Source organism: Panthera leo, chromosome D1 (assembly GCF_018350215.1).
Source record: "Panthera leo isolate Ple1 chromosome D1, P.leo_Ple1_pat1.1, whole genome shotgun sequence".
Lineage (NCBI taxonomy): Eukaryota > Metazoa > Chordata > Mammalia > Carnivora > Felidae > Panthera > Panthera leo.
Window position 1 is genome coordinate 74,734,192 of NC_056688.1, and position 12,917 is coordinate 74,747,108.

The window sequence follows — 12,917 nt, forward strand, 5'->3', positions numbered from 1 at the left end:
TCCAAGCTCCACGTTGTCAGCACAGAGCTGGACACGGGGCTCGAACTCACAAACTGAGATCGTGACCTGAGCCGAAGTTGAGCGCTTAACCAACTGAGCCCTGCCTTATTACCTTTTTAACGTTCATAGAATCTTGTATTGATGTCTCCTTTTTAAGCCTGTTTGTCATTGACATCTTTTTTCTTGATCCATTTGGCTAGAGGTTTATTAATTTTTATTAATTTATTCCTTCCAAAGAATGAGTTTTTTTCAGTGATTTTCTGCATTGTTTTCCATATTGTATGGGTTTCTTCTGCCTCTACTGTTTTCTTCATTCTGTCTACTTTGAGTTTAATTTTCTGTCTCTAGATTCTTAAGGTGAAAACTTAGATGATTTATTTTAGACTCTTTTTGCCTGTTTGGCCTTTAAAGCTAAAAATTCGCTCTGAACACTGCTTAGGCTGCATGCTACGTATTTTGCTATGTTTTCTTTTCCATTCAGTTCAAAATAGTTTCCACTTATTCTTTGTTTTCTTCTGTGACCTATAGGTTATTTAGAAATGTGTTGTTCAGTTTCCAAATATTTGAGAATTTTCCACATACCCTTTGGTTATTGATTTCTACTTTAATTCTGTTGTAGTGAGAGAACATACTCTGTATGCGTTCAGTCCTTTTGACTTTGTTGAGACATGTTTTATATTGTCTGTCTTGGTATTCTGTGTGCACTTGAAAAAAAAATCTGTTCTACTGTTGTTGGGTTGAGCTTTATGAAGATGTATTGGATCAAGTCGGGGGATAGTGTTAAGTCTTCTCTATCCTCTTCTCTATCCAACAGGATTTTCTGTTTACTCCTTCATAGTTATCGAAAGAAGTGTTGAAATATCCAAATGCAATTGTGAAAATTTCTATTTTTTTCCAGTTCCATCAGTTTTTGCTTCATGAACTTTAAAGTTTTTTGTAGGTGCGCACACATTTAGGATTGTTATGTCTTCTTGATGAATTGACTTCTTTCTTTAATATTATGAAATGTCCTCCTTATCTCTGGTAATATTTCTTGTGCTAATGTCTACTTCGTCTTATATAAATGTAGCAGCTACCTTCCTTATGCTTAATGTTTCTGCATAGCATGTCTTTTTCTGTTGTTTTACTTTTAACCTGTGTATATTTTTATATTTAAAGTAGATTTCTTGTAGACAGCTTATAGTTGTAGTATTTTTGTTTGTCTTAAAATCCAATCTAACAATCTCTGTCATTTATTTATTTATGACCATTTGCACTTAACATGATGATCAATATGGTGGTTAGGTATGAAAATATCATCTTGTATGTTTTTCCTCTCTGGTTCCGTATTCATTTTTTTCTACTTTTCTTGCCTTTTTAAAAATATTAATTTGGTGTCTTTTATATATTTCATTTTGTCTCTGCTCTTGGCTTATTACTTAGACCTCTTCATATAAAGGGTGCTCTTGGGTTAGCATTATATGCTTTAAGTTATCACTACCTACCTGCAAATACTACTATAGTATCTCTTATAACTATTATAACATCTTTTAGAAGTATACTTATAAGGATACTTCCGTTTCTCTACTATCACCAAGAAATTAAAAAATGAGAAAAAATCTGTTACGTTTACCCACCTAATTATACATATTTACCCATGTGGTCTGGCATTCTGTTCTTTTGTATTGATTCAGATTGCCATCTGGTATTATTTTCATTTAAGCCTGAAGAACTTCCTTTATCATTTCTTGGAATATAAGTTTGCTGGCAATTTTCTCATCTTTTGTTTGTCTGAAAAAGTATGTATTTCACCCCCATTTTTGAAGAATATTTTTGCTGTTGCTTCAGGTTTGTAATTCTTTCATTCAGCTCTTGAAAACTGTTGTGTTTGCGTTCTGGCTTGCACTTACTGATAAGAGGTCTGAATTTATTTGTATCTTTGATTTTGTTAACACAATGTATCTTTTATCCTTAGGCTGCCCTTGAGATTATCTCTTTAACATTGGTTTTTGGTGATTTGATTATGATATACTTTTGTGTACAGTTTTTTTTTTAATTTTGTTTTAAACGGTTATTCATTTTTTGAGAGACTGAGCGTGAGTGGGGGAGGGGCAGAGAGAGAGGGAGACACAGAATCCCATGCAGGCTCCAGGCTCTGCACTGACAGCACAGAGCCCGACACGGGGCTCGAACTCACGGACCATGAGATCTTGACCTGAGCCGAAGTCGGCCACTTAACCGACTGAGCCACCCAGGAGCCCCGCTTTGTGTACAGTTTTGAGGTTTATTCTTCTTGGGTTTGTTGAGCTTTTAGAGTTGTGAGTTTATAATTTCACCAAATTTGGAAGGCTTTGGGGTATTAATTTAGTCAAATATTTAAAAATATTTTCTCCTCCTCTCCTGAGACTCCAGTTATACCTATTCAAGAACTTGTTTTATTGGGAGGTTCGGGTGTATCCTTAGGGTGTTTGCTACAACTCCCCAAAGCAGAGAGCTGGTGACCTTCCTACTATGTCGGTAGCTGTAACCCTCCAGCTACTACAGGTCAGAAGGTCCATTGGTGCCTTTGTAGATGACTTTTGTTTAATGACAAAATCTATAATGGGGAATTTTCTGATGATCATCTCACTCAGTGAATAGGATTAAGATGAAAATCTTTCCTAGGATATACCTGGAAGACTCAAAGTAATTCTAATTTGATAATATAGATACACTGTTGATAGTAGCAGCTGGTTCGTTATGTAATTGAATGTGACATTAATTCTCCTCCTATGCTTTGTCACATTTCTCTTATGCTTCAGTGCAGGAATCACAGCCACGGCCCCCACCCTCCAGGATTTGGTCGACATGGAGTCTGTGCATATGAAAGCAAAGAACTTGCCAAGGCGAGAGAAGCTCTTCCTCTTATAGAGGACTCTAGTAACTGTGACATTGTAAAAGCTACTCAGTAAGTCTCCCCAGTACTTCATCTGATCATTTCTGCGTTCTGTGGAATCGTAATAATGTTTGTGCAGTTTGTGGCACCTTCCTCACCTCATACTCTAGCGGCTAGTATTTGTCCTATGGGCATCAGAGCACTTTATACAGTGCACCTTAGCAGTTTACTACCGGTCTCTGCCATTAGATCATGAGCAGCTTAGGAGCAAAAGCACATCATTTTCATCCTTGTCACCCCAGTGCTTTTGCATACTTCTTGTGTTTGCTGCCAAATAAGTGTTCGTTGAGTGAATTAATGATTATAAATGACAGTAAAACTAGACTCTGAGTTTGAAACAAATTGGAGTTTTTAAAAATGTGCTACAACCTAAGTAAGTCAACGGGATAGAAAAATATCAGCTCGGACACTTAATGGATATTTTAAATGATTATTTATCAAGTACTTTCTTTCTTTTTTTTTAAATGTTTATTTATGTTGAGAGAGCGAGCGAGCGCAGCAGGAGGAGCGGGGGAAAGAGAGTCCCAAGCAGTCTCCACACTGTCAGCACAGACCCTGATGTGGGACTTGATCTCACGAAGCTGGAGATCATGACCTGAGCCGAAATCGAGAGTTGGATGCTTAATCAACTGAACCACCCAGGCAGCCCTCAAATACTTTCTATGTACCCATTGTACTGGGTGCCCTGGAAAAATGTCAGTAAAATAGAAATAGGTTTTCTGGCCACTTGAAACATATAGTGGGTTATTTGCTTGCACTGTAAATGAAAGTGTGTTTTGAAAGTCCCCTGGAGATCTCCATATGTGGGTATTTGTATTAAATCGTTTCTAACATTTTCCCCCTCATGGATCTCACTGGTTATTAACATCCACCCCACCTCTTGCCATTGAACATGTTTCGAAATATTTTGTCTTTTAGATTACATTAATTAGGAATCATTTTCTTAGTGATCAAATGTAAATCTGCCCATCAGAGCTTCTAATCAGCATGTAAGGAACTAATGTTACCACACTAACTTGATATAATTTCTCTCAAAAGCAAAGATGTTTGGTGACTGATTAGTCTGTTAGGCCTTAACAAAAACTAATCTATTATTTATGTTAAAAAATAATCAACTTGTGGTGCCTAGGTAGCTCAGCTGGTTAAGCGTCTGACTTCAGCTCAGGTCATGATCTTGCAGTTCGTAAGTTTGAGCCCCACATCGGGTTCTGCGCTGACAGCTCAGAGCCTGGAACCTGCTTCGGATTCTGTGTCGTCTCCCTCTCTCTGCCCCTCCCCTGCTTGTGCTCTGTCTCTCAAAAATAAATAAATGTTAAAAAAAGAAATCAAGGGGCGCCTGGGTGGCGCAGTCGGTTGGGCATCTGACTTCAGCCAGGTCACGATCTCGCAGTCCGTGAGTTCGAGCCCCGCGTCAGGCTCTGGGCTGATGGCTCAGAGCCTGGAGCCTGTTTCCGATTCTGTGTCTCCCTCTCTCTCTGCCCCTCCCCCGTTCATGCTCTGTCTCTCTCTGTCCCAAAAATAAATAAATGTTGAAAAAAAAAAAAAAATTAAAAAAAAAAAAGAAATCAATAATTATTTGAGTATTCTAATTACTAATTCATATGAACTCGAAAAGCCCTTGGAACTGCTACTTTAGGTGAGTCTTTTTTGATATTACTTGTATTATTATATTTATGTGAAGGTAAGAGTGTTCTTAAGGTAATTATTTGCTTTAATTAGCATAGAAGCATTTAAATGTTTCTCTGCTGCCAGTAGAGCTCTGTTATGATAAATAAAAGAAATTAGGCTATGTTCACAGAGAATTCCAGTAAAAACTCACGTTTTATATCTTTCCTAAAATTTACTTTAGGTCTTAGACCTCCTTAAGTGGTTGTGGGAATATCATTAGGTGGTGTTTGGAAAAGGCAAAGAGAGCTAGGATGTGTATGTTCTCTAAATCACCAAAATCCTAATTAATGTGTACTCTTACTGTATTTCTCACATAAAGGGAGTATTTCTTTTTCAGTAAAATGTTAAAGTTGACCTTTAAAACATGGAGAATATAAATATACGTATCTTTATTCACAGTTCACTCTCTTATTACTGTTTTCACTTAGCATTGTCAACAAGCATCTCTACCTTTTAAAAAGTACCGTAAAGACAGCCTGATCAGCACGCACATTTTGGTGAGGTATACGTTATTTAATTTAACATTGTGATTTTCACCCTTGAGGGCCTATTGAAACATTTGGCTCCCTCTAAATAGAAATAAGTATCGGGGCGCCTGGGTGGCTCAGTCAGTTACGCATCCGACTTGATTTCGGCTCAAGTCGTGATCTCACACAGTTCGTAGGTTCGAGCCCCACGTCGGGCTCTGTGCTGACAGTATAGAGGCTGCTTGGGATTCTCTCCTTCTCCCTCTCTTTCTGCTCCTTCCCAACTCGCACGCACACACGCATGTGTGCTCTTTCTCTCAAATAAACTTAAAAAAAAAAACACACATTAAAAAATAAGTCTCAAAGAAAGTGCTAAATGGTCTGTTGGGGACTTAATAGTTTCTATTAGAAAGAAATAAAGCTAATGAACGATTTAAAAACTTTTTGTAGTATTCAAAAGATATTTTTTATTCTGATAGTCACTTAAATAACCATCTTAAATATCCCTCAAGTCCATTCCTCCTTTTCCATTCTTACTGCCTCTCTTAGTTCAGGTTCTCATTACCTCCCACCTATTTTTATGTACCAGAGTCACGCTCTTCTGATTAGCCTCCATACCACCACAAATGGGATCTTTCTTAGAACTCAAAGTGGGTATGCTTTCCTTTTTAAAATCTTCAGCAGCTTCCCTTCGAACTATGAAGTCTTAAGCTGCATAGCATGGCATAGAGGCCCATGCAGCCTTTGCCTGCCTCTTTTAGCCTGATCTCTTGCCACTCCCTTTTTTTATGCTTTTATGTTTCTGCTGTGCTAAATTGCTTATATTTCTCTGAACATCCACGCAGTTTCACGTCTCTGGTTTTTATACATGTTCTTTTCTCTGCCTGAAATGCCCTTCCTTCAGCCTATAAAACAGCTTATATATCATGCTTTATCTCCTTCAGGAAGGGCTTATCATTCCTTTCTTTGCTATAATTACACCACGCCCACATCGTATTGTTGAATTTATCCCATTCCAAGTTTGCTGTTAGTCTGTCTCTCTTATTCAGGGATAGGATTGTAGTTAGGGACGAGCATCATACATTCCTGGCATATAGGAAATGATAAAATGAAATTTATTGAGGGGAGGGCAAATGTGAATGTTGAAGTTTAGTTAAGAAAATCAAGTCCAACTCCACGTGTATCTGTCTGATCAGTTAGTAAATAAAGTTTACTTTTATTGTTTGGCTTAAGAATACATCCTCTTTATTTTTATCCTTGTTAATTATTGTATCTGTGTTGGCTGAGAGATTAGATAAAGACATGGTAAACGGAATAAATTTTGGTATTTGAAATTATTTTAATGGTATCATTCTGCCTTTTTTTTTCCCCCTCTTATTTCAGGTACGGGATTTTTGAACGTTGTAAAGAGTTGGTAGAAGCAGGATATGATGTCAGGCAACCAGACAAAGAAAATGTGTCGCTTCTTCATTGGGCTGCTATTAACAACAGGCTGGATCTTGTAAAGTAAGATGGGCTGTGTGTGTGTTATTAAGTATGTATTTTTTATTCCAGACCTCTTTTCAGTTGTCTTTTTTTTCAGTACAAGTATGAATGCTGTACCATCTATAATCTTTTATTGTGAATGAATACCTGAAATTCTGTGCTGCATGCATCGGTTATTATCGTGTTGAAAAGGGCTTTATTGACCATCTAGTTCAGGACTCTCACTGGCCCAAAAAGGAAAATTAAAGATAAAGCCATGGGACCCATTGTAAAGATAAAGTTCAGGCAAGGAAATGGAATACTGTTGTTTTTGTTTTTTTCTTTTCTAAGTAGACTCTAGGCCCCACGTGGGGCTTGAACTCACAACCCCAAGATCAAGAGTTGCATGCTTTACTGACTGAGCCAGCCAGGTGCCCTGAACATTTTTTGAAAAGGAAAAACGTAACATAAACGGTCTCAGGATAGAACAGAAAGTTTCGTCTAGTTTAGAAAAAACATGGGAATATTTTACTTTGTTAAAATCCCAGGAGGTATGGATGGGTAGGAGAATGATTTCACCATTTTTTAGATTAAATATGGAATACATTTTTAGGTAGACATGTTTGGATTGTATGAAATATTTCCCCTTCATAGAGCACTACTTCCCCATTGTGTGGTTTTTGTTTGTTTCTTTATTTTATACCTTAGCATGTAAATTAAATGTGTGTATGTGAATGTGTATGTATTTTGTATTATATATATTTAAAATCCTTGGGATTTAAGAAAATAAAAATGTACTAAAGTTTAAAATACACTTAAAAAACCACACTTTATAGTCACAGGCAAACACCTTTTCTGGGGAAATAAACTAGTATATTATTTAGATAATATGATATATGAAGTACAACTTTAGCATAATGAGACCACTTCCTGTAAACCACAGAAGAAGATAAGTCTCTTCATCTTATAGGTTCACTTGATACAGTGTATCACCTCTGCGACCCCAAAATAGAAAGCCAAATACTCAGAATATTTAACTTTTCTGAAAGGATTTTGAATTAAGTTTTTACTACTTACTTTTAGAATTCAATTCCACATAGTAATTCTACAAGTGACATTATTCCACCTTTCTTCTTGTGGGTTAAGTAGAATATCTGTGTGATCCTAAGTGTTTTGAATATAAACCATTTGAAGAGTGCTGGGTAATTAGAATATATGGTGAGAGTAGTTATCATGCGTTTGGTATGTAAGTTATGATGGAAAGCTTATGACAGCAGGAGTAATTACTGATATGCTAAGACTATTTCACCAGGATCTGTTTGATGCCTTTGTGTGAATCTCACACTTCTGTAGGTCTGAGTGTTTCGGGGGAGGGTTATTATTATAATCTCTGTTGTCGTATATTTATCACTAAGAAAAATTGATGTTTTCTTTCTCAGTATGTATTTTAAGTTTTAAATCTTATTTTCATTTATGTCTGCTTTTAATAGGTTTTATATTTCAAAAGGTGCTGTAGTAGATCAGTTGGGTGGAGATTTAAATTCGACACCTCTTCACTGGGCCATCAGGTAAAGATTTCTTGGAACACTGAAATTGCTGTTCAGAGTCACGGTGACTTAAGTTCATTTTCTGAGTCTTGTAGACTAGCACTTTCTGGCAGAACTTTCTGTGACGATGGAAATGTTCTATTTTGTGCCATCGAGTATTGTGGCTACTAGCCACATAGGAAATGGGAAATGTGGCTAATGCAACTAAGGAAATGAATTTTTAATTTTATTTAATTTTAACTAATTTGAATTTAAATAGCCAGTGTGCCTAGTAACTATCATATCGGGAAACTGCTGTTGTGGGCCATAAGAAAGGCTTTCTTTCCCTTTTTTCCCTTTCATTAAAAAAAGAAAATTATCGTTTTGGGACAGTATATTTTTTTTGTTTAATTTAGGGTCCCACTATGATGCGAAAACTGAAATATGTGTATTATACTTTCTTATAATCAAAATAAGTATCTTTTATAGCTGATCACGTGGATAAAGTGATAAGTCAGTGAATTGTAAACTTACTTAGTTTTTTTCTCTGGAATATATTGGCCATTTGAAGCTGAAATTAATATGTGCCTGTCTTGATACTTAACAGTTTCTTCATCTGTCATTTCTTTTTAAAGTTTTATTTATTTTGTGAGAGAGAGGTTGGGGGAGGGGCAGAGGGAGAGATGGAATTGGCGCTTACAGTTCCAAGCCCCATGCCGGCCCGAACTCAAAAAACACAAGATCATTACCTGAGCTGAAGTCGAGAGTCGAGTGCTTAACCAGCCGAGCCAACCAGACGCTCCTCTTCATCTGTCACTTTAATTCCAGTCTCTGGTTCGTGGGGTTGACGTGAACCTAGAACTAAAATGAGTACTTGTTTATTGAAGACAGGAGTGGAATCTTTTTCCCACTGCCCAGAATTTTGAAGAATCTAAGGTTAACCAACTCATCCCTTTTGAGCAAGTGGGGTGCAATGCTTTACATGGAAAATGAGCCATATTCAAATGTAGAAGTCTGTAGTTCCTAAGAATAATATTATCATAGTATATACCTGCAATCTGAATGTTATACCTCAACTCTCATGATTATTTCTTGGTTTTAAAACAACAACAGTGAAGTGTACGTGGTTTTGAAGTTTTCATTTTCAGGGGCACCTGGGTGGTTCAGTCAGTTAAGCGTCTGACTTTGGCTCAGGTCCTGATCTCATGGTTTGTGAGTTGGAGCCCTGAGTTGGGCTCTGTGCTGACAGCTCGGAGCCTGCAGCCTGCTTTGGATTCTGTGTTTCCCTCTCTCTCTGTCCCTCCCCTGCTCGCACTCTGTCTCTCTCAAAAATAAATAAACGTTAAAAAAATTTTTTTTAAGTTTTTATTTTTAGCATTAGTCATGTATAATTATTATTATTATACATGTATTATTTATACGTTATAGCAACACAAGGTTTGATAATAGATTGGAAGGTTATTAAGTGTATTACCTGCATTCAAGAAGGATTGTCCAGATAGCCCTAAGTTTGGAGTGTCAAAGTGAAATACATTTGGACAGTCTCCAGTGTTTTGAAAGTCTGTTAGGAAATACTCTTTGTATCGAACCAAAATCTCTCATGTTTTAAAGTTTTGGTTTTTTTTTAATATTTATTTATTTTTGAAAGAGAGAGAGCGAGAGAGAGAATATGAATAAGCAGGGGAGGGGCAGACAGACAGGGAGACACAGAATCTGAAGCAGGCTCCAGGCTCCGAGCTGTCAGCACAGAGCCTGATGTGGGGCTCGAACCCACGAACCACGAGCTCATGACCTGAACTGAGGTCGGACACTTAACCGACTGAGCCACCCAGGTGCCCCCCAAATCTCTCATGTCTTAGGGATACCAGTTTCTTCCTGAAATTTTTTCTTTTACTGCATGCTGTAGAAAACGGTGTAATCTTTACTCTCTATTTGCAGACAAGGACATTTGCCTATGGTCATATTATTACTCCAGTATGGAGCTGACCCCACTCTCATCGATGGGGAGGGATTCAGCAGCATCCACCTGGCAGTATTATTTCAACACATGCCTATTATAGCATATCTCATCTCAAAAGGACAGGTATGTTTAGAAACATATCTTATACTCCAGCTGCTGTGAATCTGAAGAGATTGGGAGGATGATTAGTAGTAGGTCTGCCCTCAGTTTTAGAGTATATGTTATGGGTATCAAATATTCAAATATTAGCCCCAGGAAGTCTAGGTATTGAATGCTGCTTTTCCAGCTTCATTGGAGCAAAAAGGACAGGTCATTTAGCTCAGTAACATGTAATAGATGTTTTTGAAACTTGTAAGCCTATAATAGATTTTCTTATGATCCCAGTAATTTGCAGAGTTTTTCAAAAACATGACTTCAAAAGCCTGTATTTTTCTTCTGGTTGAATGTAGAAATGGTAGTCAGATCACTAAATGAACCCATCATTTGCTTTCATTATTTGAGTGCAAATGGGAGACCAATTTGAATGTGTGCTTCTTATTGTTCTCTAAAGTAATTCCATGAAAAATGACTTGCCTTAAGAGGCATCCATTTATGGCACAGGTTAAATTATAGGGTATTGGCAGTGGGAGTCTCCCTGTCAGCCATACTTGCCTGGGATATGCTTTCTGGTAGCAGAGTGGTTTCTGTATCAGCAGACTCGCCTATAACAGGCGTGGAAACATGTTTGCACAAATGCTGTTGGAATGATTGTGTTCCTTTTAAATAAGCACTTTCTCTCAGACTTAGCCCACTGAAGTAGAATAATTATAACCTCCTGGGTCTCATTTTGGGAAGACGTATGAGGAGGAGCCCTGTTTGCTTCTCCTTGGGCTCTTTCCCAAGTCGTATTCCTCCAAGGCCCAAGAGACACTTCGGTAACTGAAACTCTTTCCTTGACTTGGTTAGAACCATTATTCTGCACCCCAAACACGGGCCCATTTTATTAAAAGGAGCATATCCTTATGGAGATATGGTTTCCTTCCTCACCCCCCCCCCCATATTATAAAAAATAGAAAAGAACTTTTCATGTTTTAGTCTTTGAAACGTAAGTCCAAAATTACAATGAGTTGCCTGAGAAAAGATAGAGGTTTCATTATCACTGGAAGTGTTTACATGGAGACTGGGTGGCTTTGTGTAAGACATGATAATTTGAATTACTGTGTCAGGTAAGGTCTAAACTAGATGACTCCTAAGGTCTCTTATATCTGACGGTGATTGTCAGCATTTTCCTCTTTCCCTTCGCTTTCTTCCATTCACATCATGCAACACTTTGAAGCATATATTCAGATTTTTCCTTTATGAGTATTTTGTAGAAATCAATGGATTTTCACCCTTTGGGTGAGGAGCAGAACACTGTTTTGTTCAAATGATATCAGAACGCTTCTTGTAAAAGCAATGGTGATGTTGAATGTATTAAAGAGATACTTCTATTAAGAGAAGAGAGAATTTTGACTGTGTTTACAGTTAGGCTGATTGACTCTTCTTTTCGAACAGAGTGTGAATATGACAGATTTAAATGGGCAGACACCTCTCATGTTATCAGCTCACAAAGTACTTGGGTAAGTAAGTCTAACTGACTTGCCTTTTTCTGATTCTTGGTTCTAACAATTTCTTTTCTGTGTGTATAATTTTAAGTAGCCTAGTCTATGTTGAGATGATACTACATTCTGAAGATTTTCTACCCTGTGACTGTGGTATGAACGTTTAATGTAGTTACGGCTAGAAAAGCACCACTGAAATAAAATTTCTCTTCTGATAGCTTTGGGGAACAATTTGAAAACTGCTAATAAGAAAAAAATTTCCTTATAGAGCAGGTAGAGATTTTATAGTATATGCTGTGAACATGGCTTATATTTCTCAGTTTGCATTTTTTAAAAAAATGACTACAAGTTTAAATGTTCTCAAAGTTTGAAATCGAGATGATAAAATCTTCTTTCCAGACAACAGTATGTTTTAAGGTTCTCTGACATTGTTGACTGCTCTGAAAATAGCAGATTTTGAATATCTATGAATATGAATATGGTCTGTTTATATGTTTCTATCAGGTACTTACATGTTTAAGTTTTTCTGTTTGTTTATAAACACATATGATTAACGACCACCATGTAGTCTAACTTCTGGTATTCTTCTGTTCAAATACTTGCTACAGTTTTGCCTTTATGAATTTGTGTTGTGCTTAATTTCTGATTCTACTTTTACTTAGGATTTCTCTCCTAGGATCCAAGGTAGTTGTGATGCCATTTCCTTTTGATCATGGAGTGCTGGGGCTGAGAGTTGAATTTTGTTAAAAAGCATTTTGTCTTTTTTGCTGACAACTCTGAGGTCAGATAATAGTGTTTAAAGATGTTGATAGAATAAGTAAAATAGAATACTGCTTTATTAAAAGAATCTCTTGAGTAGTCATGAAGGAAGAGAAGGTATTTATGGTAAAGTAAAAATATTTTATTGAACTCTGCCTTTTAGTCCATAGGTTTCTAAGATAAATAAATGTTTTAGGACATTATTTATGCCTGCTTTATTTAATAATTGGTTAAAGGAAGCATGGAAGTCAGCTTTTGGTTTATCTCCTCAAATATAGTGTTGCGTAGATTTAGTTTTTAATTAGATAAATAACATAGCATTGGCCCAAGTTAAATTCACAATAAAAAAAAAAGGTAAGCAATACAATAACTACATGAAAGTAAAAGTTTGAAAAACAAAAGCAGTTATTCCAGCATATTGATGTTGAAATTATCGTATTTGTATTGCCGACTATCACATAATAGATGTCTTGTTTTGGAGGTGCATCTCTCCTATTAGCCCCTGGAATAGAACTCTGCACAAAGAAGTTTCTCGATCTTCAGAATACTTAACTGAGTGGTTAATTTATATGTTAGCTT

The 12,917-nt window shown here is 36.8% G+C and overlaps 1 protein-coding gene across 3 annotated transcripts in view; it reads left to right on the forward strand.

The window, feature by feature from the left end:
* Positions 1-12,917, forward strand: part of ZDHHC13 (zinc finger DHHC-type palmitoyltransferase 13) — a 50,835-nt gene that overhangs the window by 11,077 nt on the left and 26,841 nt on the right. For 2 of the 3 annotated variants that reach the window (XM_042904421.1, XM_042904422.1), the window contains exons 2-6: positions 2,781-2,926; positions 6,433-6,555; positions 8,004-8,081; positions 9,978-10,122; positions 11,533-11,597. In XM_042904421.1, coding sequence (XP_042760355.1) covers positions 2,781-2,926; positions 6,433-6,555; positions 8,004-8,081; positions 9,978-10,122; positions 11,533-11,597 — 557 coding nt within the window. The remainder of the gene's footprint in view (positions 1-2,780; positions 2,927-6,432; positions 6,556-8,003; positions 8,082-9,977; positions 10,123-11,532; positions 11,598-12,917) is intronic. The other variant, XM_042904423.1, reaches the window with a different exon arrangement.